At 42.3% G+C, this 18,969-nt stretch overlaps 1 protein-coding gene across 1 annotated transcript in view; it reads left to right on the top strand.

Annotated features, from left to right (window-relative positions):
• The window catches only part of map4k5 (mitogen-activated protein kinase kinase kinase kinase 5), a 203,058-nt gene that overhangs the window by 101,385 nt on the left and 82,704 nt on the right, over window positions 1–18,969 (top strand). The window contains exons 8-11 of the mRNA XM_068039086.1: window positions 2,294–2,366; window positions 5,905–6,036; window positions 13,016–13,078; window positions 16,037–16,118. Coding sequence (XP_067895187.1) covers window positions 2,294–2,366; window positions 5,905–6,036; window positions 13,016–13,078; window positions 16,037–16,118 — 350 coding nt within the window. The remainder of the gene's footprint in view (window positions 1–2,293; window positions 2,367–5,904; window positions 6,037–13,015; window positions 13,079–16,036; window positions 16,119–18,969) is intronic.

Below are 18,969 nucleotides of genomic sequence, written 5' to 3'. Positions count from 1 at the left end.
CACAGTTCTAAAGAGTGTGCAGGGACAGAGGGCATAGTTCCAGAAGACATTGAGAGAGTAATTAGCAGAGCATATGGGATCTTGGGTTTCATAAATCGAGGTATTGAGAAAAAAGCAAGGAAGGTTTGCTGAGCCTTTATAAAGCTCTGGCTAGGCTGCAGCTGGAGTACTGCATCCAATTCTGGTCACCACGCTTTAGGAAAGATGTGAGGGTCCTTGAGAGGCTGCAGAGGAGATTTACTAGAATGGTTCCAGGAATGAGGGATTTTAGCTAGAAGGTCAGATTGAAGAAGCTGGGATTGTTCTCCTTCGACCAGTGCAGATTGAAGGGAGATTTGAAAGAGGTGTACAAGATTATTGCAGATTTAGATAAGGTAGACAAAAAAAAGCTGTTCCCTTTAACTGATGGTATGAGGTCTAGGGAACACAGATCCAAGGTTTTGGGCAAGAAATGCGGGGGGATGTGAGGAAGAGCTTTTTTGCATAGCAAGAGGTAATGACCTGGAACTCGCTGCCCATGAGGGTGGTGGAAGAGGAGATGAATGATCCGAAAAGGAAATTGGATGGGCACTTGAGGGAAATAATCTTGCAGGCCTATGGGGATAGAGCAGGGGAATGGGACTGACTGGGTTGCTCTCAAGAGATCCAGCATGGACTTGATGGGCTGAATGGCCTCCTGTGCCATAATGGCTATATTCAAGACATACATTGATAGATTTTTGGATACTAAGAGAATGGAGGGATATGGGGATAGTGTGGGAAAGTGGAGTTGAGGTAGATGTTCAGCCATGATTTTATTAAATGGCATTGCAGTCTTTAAAGGTCGAATGGCCTACTCCTGCTTTTTCTTGTGTTCTTATAAGTTGGTGGGGCAATTTATATATGAAGAGAATCATAGAGTGCAATCCTTAAACACTCTGGAATCTGATGGAATAGAAACTTAAAGGCCTAGAATTTGCAGTTGTAATGGCAAAGCTGTCGGTGTTTGCTGTCATTACTGTATAAAACTGACAGCAACTTCTGGCATCAGCACATGCACAGTTAAATGTGGAAATTGGGAATTTGTCATCACTGATGCCCTGCCTCTCCATAGGATACATTGTTGCAGTCTGTGCGGATGGAATCAACACAATCACTAATTTGATGTTAACTTTAACTATTTACGCACTATTCTCGCTTTTAAAAAAAAAAGTAACCCTTGTTGAATGAGGTGTAACTGGGTTTTTAACAGCATACAAAATAATAATTACTGCTGAACAACTTGTCTGGCTATGACCAAACTAATTTTACAAGTGTGGAGTCTCATTCCCTCAGAACATTTAAAAATTACAGATTTTAAAAATTGCTTGTTTTAATATTTCAACTTCTCCCTTAATCCCATTTCTATGTTCCAACCTTTATTTCACTTTCTGTACAATGATTAAAATGTGAATTATATGTCCTGCTTTTTACCTCCTGCTTTGCTGTCTGTGAATTCTTCAATCTGGTGGGCTGATCAGCCTGTCTGCTCTGTTTTGGGCACTACAAAGCTTCTGTAGATGATGCCAAATTTAAATGACATCAGAATAGAGAAGTCTGCGCTTTAGAACCCATTAAATCTTTGTAGGAAGCTTTTTTTGAAGTCCGTGATGGGGACTGCCTCTTCACCACTGGCCTGAAAATCCAGGCCAATTTGACTTTGTCAGTCATTGTAAATCAGTGGAATAAAAGCAAAATACTGCAGATACTGGAAATCTGAAATAAAAACAAAGTGCTGGAAATATTCAGCAAGTCAGGCAGCATCTGTGGAGAGAGAAGCAGAGCTAACGTTTCAGGTCTGACCTTTCGTCAGAACTGGCAACGGTTAGAAAAGAATTAGCTTTAAGCAGGTGGGGGTTGTTGGGGAAGAGAACAAAAGGGAAGGTTTGTGATGGGGCAGAGGGCAGGAGAGATTAAATAACCAAGCTGTCATGGGACAAAGGCAAAGAGCGTGTTAATACTTGTGGTCGAAGACAAAGCATTAGTACAGAGAGAGTATGAGCAGCTCTGTCCACGTGAAAAACAGGCACATGGTTAAAAAATAAAAGAATAAATCAGAACAATATTTTTAAAAAGGGCCAGTCATGATCTGAAATTGTTGAACTCAAGGTTGAGTCTGCAAGGCTGCAGAGTGCCTAAACAAAAGATCAGGTGCTGCTGCTCGAGCTTGCATTGCTGTTCACTGGAACATTGATAACTCAGTAAATCAGTGGTCTTGATCATTACTTTTGGAAAGCAGCAAGTTGAAGTTAACGTATTATATTTTGAATTTCAGCTGACTTTGGTGTTGCAGCAAAAATAACTGCTACTATGGCCAAAAGAAAGTCCTTCATTGGAACTCCATACTGGTAAATAAAATCATTTGTATGTAGTTTTGTGTGCACTTCTTAATGTCAATGGAAAGAACTGTCACTTGATCCTAGTCAGGCACTGATGCACTTCAAGGATGTACAATAGAAACTGAGAAAAATTATGGCACAGAGGAGGCCATTCAGCCCCTCGTGTTCATGCCGGCTGAAAAAACTAGCCGCCCAATCTAATCCCACTTTCCAGCACCTGGTCCATAGCCTTACAGGTTACAGCACTTCAGGTGCATGTCCAGGTACCTTTTAAATGAGTTGAGGGTTTCTGCCTCCACCACCGTTCCTGGCAGTGAATTCCAGACACCCACCATCCTCTGGGTGAAGATGTTTTTCCTCATGTCCCCTCTAATCCTTCTACCAGTCGCCTTAAATCTGTGCCCCCAGTAATTGATCACTCCGCTCGGGGAAACAGGTCCTTCCTGTCTACCCTATCTAGGGCCCTCATAATTTTGTACACCTCAATTAAGTCACCCCTCAGCCTCCTCTGTTCTAAGGAAAACAACCCTAGCCCATCCAATCTTTCCTTGTAGCTGCAACTTTCAAGCTCTGGCAGCATTCTTGTAAATCTCCTCTGTACTCTCTCCAGAGCAATTATATCCTTCCTGTGATGTGGCCAGAACTGTATGCAGTACTCCAGCTGTGGCCTGACCAGCATTTTATGCAGTTCTAGCATTACATCACTGCTTTTGTATTCTATACCTCAGCCAATAAATGAAAGCATTCCATATGCCTTCTTCATAACTCTATCTACCTGTCCTGCCACCTTCAGGGACCTGTGAACATGCACTCCAAGGTGTCTCACTTCTTCTACCCCTCTCAATATCCTCCCATTTATTATATAGTCCCTCACCTTTGTTTGCCCTCTCCAAATGCATTACCTCACACTTCTCTGGATTGAATTCCACTAGCCACTTTTACACCAACCAACCAAACCATTGATATCATTCTGGAGTCTACAGCTATCCTCTTCACTATCAACTACACGGCCAATTTTTGTCATCAGCAAATTTTCCAATCTTGTCTCCCACATTTAAGTTCAAGTCATTAATATATACCACAAACAGCAAGGGACCCAGCACTGAGCTCTGTGGAACGTCACTGGGAACAGATTTCCATTCACAAAAACATCTGATGACTTCTACCCTTTGTTTCCTGTCACTGAGCCAATTTTGGATCCAACCTGCCACAATCCCCTGTATCCCATGGGCTTTCGTTTTACTGACCAGTCTGCCATGTGGAACCTTGTCAAATGTCTTACTAAAATCCATGTAGACCACATCCACTGCACTACTATCAATTCTCCTTGTTACTCCCTCAAAAAACTCAATCAATTTAGTAAGAGATGACCTTCCATGCTGTCTATCCCTGATTAATCTGTGCCTTTCTAAGTGGCAGTTTACCCTGTCCCTCAGAATTGATTCTAGTAATTTACCTACCACTGAAGTCAGAAGGTTCGGCCTATAATTATTTGGCCTATCCCTCACCCTTTTTTAACAATGGTATAACGTTTGCACACCACCAAACCTCTGGCAACTCGCCCGTATCCAGTGAGAATTTGAAGATGATCCTCAGCGCATCCACTGTTTCCTCCCTGGCTTCCTTTAACAACCTAAGATATAATCCATCCTACCTGGCAACTTATCCACTTTCAAGGATGTCAGACTCTCTAGTACTTCCCCTCTCAATATTCTTATCATATCTAATATTTTGCACTCATCCTCTTTAGCTATGTCTGCATCAACCCTCTCCTTTGTGAAGTCAGAGACAAAAAACTCATTAAGAACCCTGCCCACATCTGCATCTATGCATAAGTTCCCTTATACATCTCTGATCGGCTCTACCCTTTCCTTAGTTATCCTTTTGCTCTTAATGTACTGATAAAACATCTTTGGGTTTTCCTTGATTTTTTTTTTACCTGCTAATAATTTTTCATGTCCTCTCTTTGGATTTCTAATTTCATTTTTTACTTCACCCCTGCACTTTCTATACTCCTCTAGGCTTTCTAAAGTATGTTTAGTTTAGTTTAGAGATACAGCACTGAAACAGGCCCTTCGGCCCACCGAGTCTGTGCCGACCATCAACCACCCATTTATACTAATCCTACACTAATTCCATATTCCTACCAAACATCCCCACCTGTCCCTATATTTCCCTACCACCTACCTATACTAGGGGCAATTTATAATGGCCAATTTACCTATCAACCTGCAAGTCTTTGGCATGTGGGAGGAAACCGGAGCACCCGGAGGAAACCCACGCAGACACAGGGAGAACTTGCAAACTCCACACAGGCAGTACCCAGTATTGAACCCGGGTCGCTGGAGCTGTGAGGCTGCTGTGCTAACCACTGCGCCACTGTGCCGCCCCAAAGTATGAAGTTTTTTGTGACCGTCATAAGCTTTCTTTTTCTGCTTTAATTTACTCTTTAAGCTTCTAGATAACTGGGGGCTCTGGATTTGGCAGTGCCACCCTTTATCTTTGTAGGCACATGCCTACACTGTGTGCCTGTCGTATCTCGCTTTTGAATGTCTCCCGCTGGTTTGCCACTGATTTTCCTTCAAGTAGCTGTTTCGCCAGGTCACCTGTCAGCTTCGTAAAATTTGCCTTCCCCCAATTTAGAACAATAAATTCAAATGTGAGGTGGTTGAGGAATTCCCATCTCTTAGTGTTATTTAACTCAGAAATTGTATGTAATAAAAAATGTATGACACCATAATCTTCTACACCTAATCCCACTCCAAAAGAAAAATACTACTTCCAACTGTTCATGTCGCATTGTGATCTTCAAGTATAACATTCATTAGGTTGCATACTTCTAAATGCTTCAAAAATAGTTTATTTTATATGTTGCACCTTTATGTCCTCTTGAAGTTTGTTTTATCTTTGCAAAAATGTTTGTTACCACGTATATGCGACTAAAGTTTCATTAAACGTGTACTGCAGTCATTGATATTTCTGGTATTTCTGGGTGAAAATTTATGAATGTGATTGAATTGTAAATTAATTTTAACAATCAGAATTGAAAGCCTTTCTGTAGTATTCTAAGTTGATCAGACACATCAAATTAATTGATTAAATCTATCATGTATAAAATTTCTCTCTAATCTACTGTAAATGTGCAATAATCTCTCAAATGAGGCTGTGATGTATTTCTGCAATTTGCACAAATACATTTTTGGTGAAAAAAATCCTACACCATGCATATTATGAGTGGTTAGAAAGGTTTAAATTACATTTGTAAAATGGCTAATATATTCTTTTATGTTAGGTTATGTTTGTAACTTACTTGAAAATATATCAATTATTTTATATGTTGCATTTTTGTGTCCCCTTCAAATAAGCTTCACAACCCACTAATTTATAATTTGTGAAAGGCACAAGTATTTTCATTCACTGATACTATGTATATTTCAAAAAATATATAGTTTATATGTATATTATACATCTTTTGACTCCCAACTAGCAAATTATTTATGTTGTTGAAGTCTGTTTTGTTGAGTCTGAGGTCAGTATTTTTTTATAGGATGGCTCCAGAAGTTGCTGCAGTGGAGAAGAATGGTGGATACAACCAACTCTGTGACATCTGGGCAGTTGGAATTACAGCAATTGAACTGGCTGAACTGCAGCCTCCAATGTTTGATTTGCATCCTATGAGGTATTTTAATTTTTAGACTGTTAGTAGCTCTATGGAAATGACAAGTCCCTGGAGCTGGTCAGGTTTTTTTACGTTTTCAGCTCTCACTAAGGCCCTGGAACAAACCTGACAAAATTACTCTTACAGGTGCCATTTTATTGCTGTAATATACGTAAAGAATCAGGAAAAAGTGTTGAGCTTGTTCAGAAGAGCATTGAAATATCGCATTCTACTCTGTCGTACGTTGCGATCATTCCCTCTAACATCCTGGTCCAATCTTCCATTTCCCCCCCCCCCCCCCTCACCCACTTTCCCTCCCGTGGCACCTTTCAATGCAAGCTCAGGAGATGTAACACCTGTTATTTCACCACCTCCATTTCTACTTTCCAGCCCCAAACACTCCTTCCAGTTGAAACAACGATTTTAAATGTACTACTAATAACTTAGCTTACTGTATTCTGTGCTCATAATGCTGTCTCATCTCCATTAGAAAGGCTAAACACAGCTTACATGTTTTGCTAAACACCTCAGTTCAGTTCACTTCCAGTTGCATGCCATTTCAATTCTCTGTCTCCACCCTCCCATTCTGACCTCGGTCCTCTGCCTCGAACACATTTCCAGTGGAGCTCAGTAGAAGCTTCAGGAAGAGCACCTCGTCTTTGAATTAAGCACTTTACAGCCTCAGCATTGAGTTCCACAATTTCAGATCATAATGAATGTCCGGGTTACTATATTCTTTGTACCGAATAAAGATGATATTCTGTGGGTTAAGATAACTGGAGTTTATTTACAAACATCTAGCATCTATGGCTTCCACTACAACATTCCTCAAGAGGTACCGTACAATCAGTGACATTGCATCCTGTAATGAGGCTTACAGTCTATTTACGCAACCTGTATCACATACAGCATCTCTTTTCACACACCGCCATCTCCCCAGAAAGGTCTCTGACTTCATTTATCAGGTTAAGTAACACTGTGGCGTTTTCACGACTCTGTTGCAATGCGTTCTTCTTTCACTTGAAGATGTTTGAGGTTTTGAGTCTTTTACTTCTTCCTCACTTTCTTGTATTTGAGCGCAACTATTCGATAACCCAAGTTCTCTATTCCTGTTTTCCTCTGGGTTATCTGTTGACTGCAGCATCACTGCTTCAGCAACTCTCTCTGATTCTCACTGACCTGAAACATTAACTCTGCATCTCTCTCCACAGATGCTGCCAGACCTGCTGAGTATTTCCAGCATTTCTTGTTTTTTTGACTGATTCTCTTGTCTGTCTTCCATTTGTTTTTTCTGTGGTGCTAGTACCAATGATCTTCTGTTCCTCCTTATCTCCTGATCAGTCTGGACAATGTATGATCGTGGATATGGTGATTTCTCTATCACTTCTCCATATCAACTCTAGTCTTTAACCCAAACTGATTCTCCAGGTTGGATGTCTGACAGATTTCTCATTCTGTAGCATCTATCATAATTCTGTGCCTGAATTAACTGCTCTCTATCCTCTCTCTCCCTCACTTTTTCCAAGTTGTCGGCGCTAATTTGTGGCTTTAGTCTATTTGGGAGTATAGGAAGTTGTGTCTTCAAACTTCTTCCTATTAACAATTCATATGGTGTAACAATTCATATGGTGTAACAATTCTGAAATGGTGTAAATCAATAGCTTAACAGTGCCAATTGAAAATCTTTGTTTTTCGTCAGTAATGTGGAGGATGGCACCAAAATGCATGATGACATAAAATAGACTTGCCAAGTGGACAGATAAATGGAAAATGAAATTCCATATAGCAAGCAATGAGGTGCTCGTCTTGTAGGAAAGCATTTATTCCTTGAAACATGAAACTAATTGGTGTAGAGGAGCAAACAGGTCTGCCAGTGCAGATATATAAATAGTTAAAAGTTGATAAGGCTATAAAGATTGCAGACAGAGGGCTCTGCTTCATTTCTAGAGCAATAGAATGCAAACGCAGGTAAGTAATGTTAAACGAAAACAGAAAATGCTAGAAATACTCAGGTCAGGTAGCAGCTGTGGAGAGGAAAACAAAGTTTGCGTTTCAAGCCTGTGACCTTTCGTCAGAATTGTCCAAAGTTAGAAATGTAATGGGTTTTGAGCAAGTGGGGTTGGGGGGGGAGTGGGGTGGAGGGTGGTGGAAGAACAACAAAAAGGAAGGTTTGCAATTGGGTAGAGGACAGGAGAGATTAAATGACAAAAGGTTTCATGGTACAAAGGCAAAGGGAGTGGCAATGGAACAAGTAAAACAAAAGATGTGTGTCGTTGAGGTGTGAATGCTAGGATAGCAGCCATCCAACCATAAAGTAAAGGGATTAGGAAAGGAACAAGGGAGGAAAAGAAAGAACCAGCAAAAAAAAGAAAAAAATGGGAGCTGAGGTTATGATCTAAAATTATTGAACTCCATGTTAAATTTGGAAAGCTGTAAAGTCCCTGTCGAAAGATGAGGTGCTGTTCCTTGAGCTTGAGTTGAGCTTCATTGGAACACTAACAGGCCAAGGACACAGAGGTCAGAGTGGGAGCATGGTAGAGAATTGAAGTGACAAGAAGCTCAAGGTGACATTTGCGGACTGAATGGAGGTATTCCGCAAAATGGTCATGATTCTGCATTTGGTCTCCCCAGTGTAGAGGAGGCCACATCCTGAGCAGTGAATATGGTATACGAAATTGAAAGTACTACCAGTAAATTGCTGTTTCACTTGGAAGAAGTGTTTGGGGCCTTGGATGGTAAGAAGGAACGAGGTAAAGGGGCAGATGTTGCATATCCTGTGTTTGCATTGAAAGGTGCCATTTGATAGGAAAGGGGAGAGGCATTGGGAGTGGCTGAGGAGTGGACTAGGGTCCCACAGAGGGACTGTCCCTTCAGAATGCTGAAAGGCGAGTGGAGGGGAAGATGTGTTTGGTGGTGGCATCACGCTGTAGGTGGCGGAAGTGGCAGATTATGATGAGTTGAATTATGAGCCAGGACCGGCATGTTCCTGTAAGGAAGAAGGATAAGTTTGGCAAGTTTCGGGAACCTTGGATACTGAGGGTATTGTGAACCTAGTCAAAAAGAAAAAGGAAGCATTCGTAAGGGCTAGAAGGCTGGGTACAGACAAAGCCCTTGAGGAATATCAAGAAAGTAGAAAGGAACTTAAGCAAGGAGTCAAGAGGGCTAAAAGGGGTCATGAAAAGTCATTGGCAAACAGGATTAAGGAGAATCCCAAGGCTTTTTATACGTATATCAAGAGCAAGAGGGTAACCAGGGAAAGGGTTGGCCCACTCAAGGACAGAAGAGGGAATCTATGTGTGGAGCCAGAGGAAATGGGTGAGGTACTAAATCAGTACTTTGCATCAGTATTCACCAAAGAGAAGGACTTGGTGGATGATGAGCCTAGGGAAGGGAGTGTAGATAGTCTCAGTCATCTCATTATCAAAAAGGAGGAGGTGTTGGGTGTCTTGCAAAGCATTAAGGTAGATAAGTCCCCAGGGCCTGATGGGATCTACCCTAGAATACTGAGGGACGCAAGGGAAGAAATTGCTGGGGCCTTGACAGAAATCTTTGTATACTCGTTGGCTACAAGTGAGGTCCCAGAGGACTGGAGAATAGCCAATATTTTTCCTTTGTTTAAGAAGGGTAGCAAGGATAATCCAGGAAATAATAGGCTGGTGAGCCTTCCGTCAATGGTAGGGAAATTATTAGAGAGGATTCTTTGGGATAGGATTTACTCCCATTTGGAAACAAATGAACTTATTAGCGAGAGGCAGCATGGTTTTGTGAAGGGGAGGTCGTGTCTCACTAACTTGATTGAGTTTTTTGAGGAAGTGACGAAGATGATTGATGAAAGAAGGGCAGTGGATGTTGTCTACATGGACTTTAGTAAAGCCTTTGACAAGGTCCCTCATGGCAGACTGGTACAAAAGGTGAGGTCACACGGGATCAGAGGTGAGCTGGCAAGATAGATACAGAACTGGCTCTGTCATAGAAGACAGAGGGTATCAGTGGAAGGGTGATTTTCTGACTGGAGGTATGTGACTAGTGATGTTCCGCAGGGATCGGTGCTGGGACCTTTGCTGTTTGTAGTATATATAAATGATTTGGAGGAAAATGTAGCTGGTCTGATTACTAAGTTTGCGGACGACACAAAGGTTGGCGGAGTTGCGGATAGTGATGAGGATTGTCAGAGGATACAGCAGGATATAGATCGGTTGGAGACTTCGGCGGAGAAATGGCAGATGGATTTTTATCTGGACAAATGTGAGGTAATGCATTTTGGAAGATCTAATACAGGTGGGAGGTATACAGTAAATGGCAGAACCCTTAGGAGTATTGACAGACAGAGAGATCTGGGCGTACAGGTCCACAGGTCACTGAAAGTGGCAACGCAGGTGGATAAGGTAGTCAAGAAGGCATATGGCATGCTTGCCTTCATCGGTCGGGGCATAGAGTATAAACATTGGCAAGTCATGCTGCAGCTGTACAGAATCTTAGTTAGGCCACACTTAGAATGTTGCATGCAATTCTGGTCGCCACACTACCAGAAGGACATAGATGACTATGTGGGGGGTAGGATCAGTAAGTTTGCAGATGACACAAAGATTGGCCGAGTGGTTAACAGTGAGGTGGAGTGTCTTAGGTTACAGGAAGATATAGACGGGATGGTCAAATGGGCAGAAAAGTGACAGATGGAATTTAACGCTGAAAAGTGTGAGGTGATGCACTTTGGGAGGAGTAATGTGACACGGAAGTATTCGATGAATGGCCTGACACTGGGAAGTTCCGAGGAACAAAGGGACCTTGGCGTGTTTGTCCATAGATCACTGAAGGCAGAAGGGCAGGTTAATAGGGTGATGAAAAAGGCATATGGGACACTTGCCTTTATCAATTGAGGCTTCGATTGCAAAAGCAGGGAGGTCATGTTGGTGTTGTACAGAACTTTGGTAAGGCCACAGCTGGAGTACTGTGTGCAATTCTGGTCGCCACATTAAAGGAAGGATGTGATTGCATTGGAGGGGGTGCAGAGGTGATTCACCAGGATGTTGCCTGGGATGGAACATTTAAGCTATGAAGAGAGGTTGGATAGGCTTGGGTTGTTTTCGCTGGAGCAGAGAAGACTGAGGGGTGACCTGAACGAAGTGTACAAGATTATGAGGGGCATGGACAGGGTGGATAGGGAGCAGCTGTTCCCCTTTAGTTGAAGGGTCAGTTACGAGGGGTCACAAGTTTAAGGTGAGGGGTGGGAGGTTTAAGGGGGATTTGAGGAAGAACTTTTTTGCCCAGAGGGTGGTGACGGTCTGGAATGCCCTGTCTGGGAGGGTGGTAGAGGCAGGTTGCCTCACATCCTTTAAAAAGTACCTGGATGAGCACTTGGCTCGTCATAACATTCAAGGCTATGGGCCAAGTGCTGGCAAATGAGATTAGGTATACAGGTCAGGTGTTTTAATGCATCGGTGCAGACTCGATGGGCTGAAGGGCCTCTTCTGCACTGTATTATTCTGTGACATGGAGGCTTTGGAGAGGGTACAGAAGAGGTTTACCAGGATGTTGCCTGGTCTGGAGGGCATTAGCTATGAGGAGAGGTTGGATAAACTCTGATTGTTTTCACTGGAATGATGGAGGTGGAGGGGTGACATGATCGAGGTTTACAAGGTTATGAGCGGCATGGACAGAATGGATAGCCATAAGCTTTTTCCCAGGGTGGAACAGTCGGTTACTAGGGCACATAGGTTTAAGGTGCGAGGGGCAAAGTTTAGAGGGGATGTGCGAGGCAAGTTCTTTACACAGAGGGTGGTGAGTGCCTGGAACTTGCTGCCAGGGGAGGTGGTGGAAGCAGGTACGATAGCGACATTTAAGAGGCATCTTGACAAATATGTGAATAGGATGGGAATAGAGGGATACGGTCCCTGGAAGTGCAGAAGGTTTTAGTTTAGGCAGGCATCAAGATCGGCGCAGGCTTGGAGGGCCGAATGGCCTGTTCCTGTGCTGTACTGTTCTTTGAATATGGAGGCTGGTGGGGTGAAAGGTTGAGGACAAGGGGAACCCTATCATGGTTCTGAGAAAGGGAGGAAGGGCTGAGAGCAGAAGTGTGTGACATAGATTGGACTTGGTCGAGGGTGCTGACAATCACGGTGGCGGGAATCCTCAGTTGAGGAAAACTGAAGGCATATCTGAAGCACTAGTATGGAGCGTTCCATCGTCCAAATGGATACAGCAGAGACTGAGAAACTAGGAGAATGGAGTAGGGTGCCGGATGAGGGGTAGGATGAAATGAAACTGTGGTCCAGAACAGCTTTGAGATAGCGAGTCGGTGTTTTGTTCCAGACTTCCAGCATCTGCAGTCTTTTGCTTTTGTGTAAGTAATGTAAAACTTCTAGGAACTTTGGTTCGATCATACTTGGAGCACTGTGCACAGCTCTAGTCTCCATACTATTGAAAAAAAATTGAAGTACTGGAGAAAATATAGGGAAAAATTACAAGGGTGTTAACAGAATTCAGAGGATGCAACTATCTGGAAAGATTGAATTTGTTGGGGTTGTTTTCTTTAGGAATAGACTTAAGGGAAGACCTGATGGAGGTTGTTCAAATTATGGGGTGGGTGCATGTAGAGAAACTTTCCACTTCTGGATAACTCCAGAAAAAAGGCACAAATACAGGCACTAAGAAATCAAATTTAAAAAATTGTAAAGAATATCTTTGCACTGAGTGTGGTGAGGATGTGAAACTTGTTGCCGCATGTAGTGGTTGAAGCAAATAGCATTAATGCACTTAAGGGGAGGCTTGATGCATGTGTGACAGAAATGGGTATAGACGAATACAGGAGCAACGTGGGAAGAGGTAATTGGATTGGGAGGAAGTGTATAAATGCTCATACGCACCAGGTGGGCTGAATGAACTGTTTTTGTGCTATCGATCCTGTGTAACACAGGTTCTTGCAATATTCAATTATCAACTTTGCATCTTGATTTTTTTTTTTACACCCATTACATTATTGTGATCATGTTTCTCCTCATAGGGCATTGTTCTTAATGAGCAAGAGTGGATTTCAACCACCTAAGTTGAAAGATAAAGTGAAATGGTGAGTATATGCACTTTTTGTGCCCAGCTGGCATTTATTGCAGAATTGATGCCAGGGAGAAGGTTGAAACTATTTCAAACTTAATTCACAGTATAAATACAAATGAAGAAGGTGGTTGCTGCTGTTTGGCCCATCTTAGTTCATCTATTCAGAGCAACACTACTTTTACGCCATTGTAGCTTCCAATTGTTTCAGAAATTATTTTCAGGGTTTTGGCCTCCACTACTCTATCCAAGAGTCCAAACTATTTGATCATTCAATGTGAAGAAGTACTTCCTGAGATTGATCCTAAATTTTCTCTTTACTAGGTTGAACTTGTTGCTGCTTGTTCTATTTTTGCAATTTATCTTGAAGTTTTTTTTAAAGTAGGAGTTCTCAACCTTTTTGCTTCTGATGACCCCTTCTCTGTTACAAAAAATTCCGTAGAACCCCTGTAACTCAACTTGAGTGTTTCTCTGTATAAAAATAGTTATACAATTAAGCATATATATTACTATTTTTGTTTTACTTTGTGAAACTTGTTGCTGGTACTAAGCAACAATTCTGTCAAGACGTGGAGGTATTTTACACAAGCACATGTGGATGGTGAATGCTCAACCTGGCTCAGTACTTTTTCATTGATGTTGAAAGTTCAGCTTAGGTTGTGCTAAATGGGGCTAACACTCAGTGCTGCACAGGAAGCAGTGTTGAATTCTTCAGAGCATTCACTCCAAAATGTCTCCAATGATTCACTGAACTTAGATTATGAACGTGGAAGTGAATTGGGCTGGATTAAAGAAAACTCAAAATAAATGCTGCTGTCGAAGTCAGTGACCACACAAAGGGACTTATCTAATCATGTGCAAATGGCTGACTCCCAGTTGAGAACCACTGATCTAAAAGATCACCCCTAAGTTTTTCCTTTCAAGGCTGAGAACCCTAGCTTTTTCAGTCTTTGCTCAAAATTTAGACCTTTTAATACTAGGAATTGACCTTATGACCCTTCTCTAAACTGCTTCCAGTGATTAACTGTTTTGGTGACCAATACTCAACACAGTGCTCGAGGTGTGAACTGACCAGAGCACTGTACAGTTTCAGCAGCGCTTCCCTTGACTTGTACACTATTTTGGCTGTATAGTTCAGCATTCTGTTTTCTTTGATGACTGCTGTCTTGTGTTTTTTTTATTCATTCACTGGATGTCTTTGCCAGTAAGGCCAGCATTTATTGCCCATCCTTAATTGTCTTTAAGAAGGTAGTGAACACAACTGAGTGGCTTGCTAAGATATTTCAGAGAGCAGTTAAGAGTCAACCATATTCCCAGATCAAGTAAGGATGGCAAATTTCCTTCCCTAAAAGACATTAGTGAACCCAATGGGTTTTTAACTACAATCCTGTAGTTTCATGATCACTGGATTTTGTTGTGTTGAGTTGAGAATTATGGGCCCCTTTCAATTTCATCTTTAGACACCATTTGTGGAATGCATATATTCCCCATTTTTTTTCTTCCTTTGCAGTACTTTAGAGATGTTTGCATTAAATTTCATCTACCTTAGTTCTGCCTACTTAGATGCTTGGTCCAACTCATTTGCATACTAGAAATTGTAGGGAGTTTAAAGTAATGTTAATATAGCAAAAGTGTTGGTGAAACTAATAGGACTAAAAGTTGACAAATCCCCTGGACCTGACCACCTACACTGAAGGCTTTTAAAACCGATGGCTGCAGAGATAGTGGATGTATTGGTTTTGACCTTCCAGAATTCCCTAGATGTCATTGACTGGAAGGTATCAAATGTAACTCTGCTGTTCAAGAAAGGAGGGAGAAAGCAGGTGGCTATAGGCCAGGTAGCCTGACATCAGTGGTCGGAAAAATCCTAAAATCTATCATTAAGGACATGGTAACAGGGTACTTGTAAAATTGTCAATGGTTAGACAAAGTGAGCATGGTTTGATGAAAGGGACTTCATGTTTGACAAATCAATTTGTATTTTTGAGGGTGTAACGAGCAGGATAGATAAAGAGGAATCAGTGAATGTAGAACATTTGCATTTATAGAAGGCATTCAATGAGGTGTTGCATAAAGTTACATAAGATTAGGGCTCATGGGGTTTGGGCTAATAGATTAGCATGAATTGAAGATTGGTTAACAGTCAGAACAGAGTAGGAATAAATGGCTTATTTTTGGGATGGCAGGGTGTAACAAGTGGGTTACCAAGGGTACTTGTGCTTGGGCCTCAACTATTTACAATCTATTTCAGTCACTTGAATGAGGGAACTGAGTGTAATATCCAAGTTTGCTGACGATACTAAGTTAGGTGGAAAGTAAGCCGTGAGGACGATGCAAAGAGGCTGCAAAAAGATGTAGAAAAGTTAAATGATTGGGCAAGAAGGTGGCAGATGGGGTATTATGTGGGGCAGTGTGAACTTATCCACTTTGATAGGAAGAATGGAAAAGCAGAATATTTTTTAAGAGGTGAGAGACGAGTAAATGTTGGTATTCAGAAGGAATGAATTGGCTGTGAAGTGCTGTGGCTTGTCCTAAGGATGTGAAAGGGTATATAAATACGGGTCCTTTCTTTCTCACAGGAATTTATCAAATAACTTCTGGAAGTGTACATTTGAGAATTCTGATGTTCTAAAATGACAAATGAGATCAAATATTACTAAAACAGAGATGGAGCTGCTACCTTTTTTCAAATCTATTCATAGTGTATGCTATATATCTTTTTATGGGAACAAATTATTTGTCTTCCCTCAGGTGTGAGGAATTTTATAGTCGGCAACCAGTCACTTGGAACTAAAACTGTAAATGTGGCATTTCTTTCTGCCTATCATGCTTAACTATGAAAGTAAGTGGAGTACAGTTAAGCACAGTTGCAATTGAAGACCATTACAAGGCGACAATTACTACTGATATCATTATTGAAAGTGGTTGGATTTTTTTTACCAACTGGTGTAATATCTAAATTCACTTTTTTTAGGAGCACAACATTCCACTCTTTTCTCAAAGTAGCGTTGACAAAAAATCCAAAGAAGAGACCAACAGCTGAGAAGCTACTAACTGTAAGTAAATTTCTGCTTTAAGCAGAGAATTGATCTTAATTAAAGTAAGAATTCACCTAACTTTTCCTCTGATCCTAGGAAATGTATCAAATTTTAAGGCAGCATTGCACTTTTTTAACAATTCTATATATATTTATTGATCTATAATCACTTGGCTTCCTGCCAATTACTCCTTTTGGTGGAAGGATGGGATGGTTTTGCTGTGGCAAATCCATTTTATCAGTGGTGCCTTATGATTAGGAGGTGCACTTTTTATTTAGGTAGGATTGGCTGGACAGCTTATCCCCCTCGCTCACCCCCTAGGATATGTTACTTTATGACTCTGAAGTGCTTCATATTGATTGGCCATGAATTTATTTTATTGAGGCCATTCGAGTTCAAATGAGAGGTGATGGTTGGCATGTTGGGGAAATTAACCAATAAAAGTTGCAGACTGCATTTGGAGTGGAGCTTACAGGAAAATATGGCCCTTATTATCTCCCTTCTTATCCCCTCTGCCAATTGATCATCCCTTGGGTTTGGGGCTGAGGATTGGGTGGGGAGAGGGAGAAATGGAGTGAGGGGAGTGAGAAAGCAGACCTGGAAGAGAGAGTGAGGGAAGACTGAGGGTGGATGGGGTTGAAAAGGAGGACTAAAATATTATAAAAACAAGAAATGCTGGAAATACTCAGCAGGTCTGGCAGCATCTGTGGAGAGAGAAGCAGAGTTAATGTTTCAGGTCAGTGACCCTTCTTCAGAACTAGCAAATATTAAAAATGTAAAAAGTTATAAGCAAGTAAAGCAGGGGAGGGGCAAGAGATAACAAAGGAGAAGGTGTAAATAGGACAAGGTCACAGAATAGTTGACCAGAAGGTCGTGGAGCAAAGGCAAACAATATGTTAATGGCATGTTGAAAGACAAAGCATTAGTACAGATAGGGTGTTAATGGACTGAAAATTGAACAGCCGCAAGTACAAATATGAAAAAAAACAGTGGGTAAGCAAACTGAACAAACTAAGATGAAATAAAATAAAATAAACACAAAAAAACAAATAGGGAAAAAGAAAAAATAACTAAGAATAAAAGTAAAATTGGGGGCCGTCATGCTCTGAAATTATTGAACTCAATGTTCAGTCCGACAGGCTGTAGTGTGCCTAATCGGTAAATGAGATGCTGTTCCTCGAGCTTGCGTTGATGTTCACTGGAACACTGCAGCAACCCAGGACAGAGATGAGAGCAGGAGGGAATATTGAAATGGCAAGCAACCAGAAGCTTGGGGTCCTGCTTGCGGACAGAGCGGAGGTATTTCGCAAAGCGGTCACCCAGTCTGCGTTTGTTCTCCCCAATGTAGAGAAGACCACATTGTGAGCAGTGAATACTGTGTACTATCTTGAAAGAAGTACAAGTAAATCGCTGCTTCACCTGAAAGGAGTGTTTGGGGCCTGGGATAGTGAGGAGAGAAGAGGTAAATGAGCAGGTATTACACCTCCTGTGACTGCAGGGGAAGGTGCCATAAGAAGGGGACGAGGTGGTGGCGGTAATGGAGGAGTGGACCAGGGTGTGTCAAAGGGAACGATCCCTTCGGAATGCTGACGGGAAGGGGGGGGTGGGGAGATGCATTTGGTAGTGGCATCACGCTGCAGGTGACGGAAATGGCAGAGGATGATACTTTGGATATGGAGTCTGATGGGGTGGAAAGTGAGGACAAGGGGAGCCCTATCGCAGTTCTGGGAGGGAGGGGAAGGGGTGAGGGTAGAGGTGCGGGAAATGGGCCGGACACGGTTGAGGGCCCTGTCAACCACAGTGGGGGGGAATTCTCGGTTGAGGAAAAAGGAAGACATATCAGAAGTGCTGTCAGAGCAGATGCGTCGGAGATGGAGAAACTGGGAGAATGGAATGGAGTCCTTGCAGGAGGCAGGGTGTGAAGAAGTGTAGTCGAGGTAGCTGTGGGAGTCAGTGGGCTTATGATGGATATTAGTAGACAGCCTATCACCAGAGATGGAGATCGAGAAGTCAGGGAAGGGAAGTGTCAGAGATGGACCATGTAAAGGTGAGAGAAGGGTGGAAATTAGAAGCAAAGTTGATGACGTTTTCCAGTTTGGGGCGGGAGCAGGAAACTCCACCGATACAGTCATCAATAGAACATAGAACAGTACAGGCCCTTCGGCCCACGATGTTGTGCCGAACCTTTAACCTACTCTAAGATCAAACTAACTACCTACCCTTCATTCTACTATCATCCATGTACCTATCCAAGAGTCGCTTAAATGTCCCTAATGTATCTGCTTCTACTACCACCGCTGGCAGCGCATTCCACGCACCCACCACTCTCAGTGTAAAGAACCTACCTCTGACATCTCCCCGAAACCTTCCTCCAATCACCTGAAAATTATGCCCCCTGGTAATAGCCCTTTCCGCCCTGGGAAAAAGTCTCTGACTATCCACTCTATCTATGCCTCTCATCATCTTGTACCCGTCTATCAAGTCACCTCTCATCCTCCTTCGCTCCAATGAGAAAAACCCTAGCTCCCTCGATCTTTCTTCATAGGACATGCCCTCCAGTCCAGGCAGCATCCTGGGAAATCTCCTCTGCACCCTCTCTAAAGCTTCCACATCCTTCCTATAATGAGGCGACCAGAACTGAACACAATATTCCAAGTGTGGTCGAACCAGGGCCTTATAGAGCTGCAGCATAACCTCGCAGCTCTTAAACTCAATCCCCCTGTTAATGAAAGCCAACACACCATACACCTTCTTAACAACCCTATCAACTTGGGTGGCAACCTTGAGCGATCTATGGACATGGACCCCAGATCCCTCTGTTCCTCCACACTACCAAGAATCCTGTCTTTAAGCCTGTATTCCGCATTCA

The sequence above is a fragment of the Heterodontus francisci genome, chromosome 9, assembly GCF_036365525.1.
Source record: "Heterodontus francisci isolate sHetFra1 chromosome 9, sHetFra1.hap1, whole genome shotgun sequence".
In the NCBI taxonomy this organism is placed as follows: Eukaryota; Metazoa; Chordata; class Chondrichthyes; order Heterodontiformes; family Heterodontidae; genus Heterodontus; species Heterodontus francisci.
Note: the sequence above shows the minus strand (reverse complement) of the source record. Positions and strands in the feature narration are given on the sequence as shown.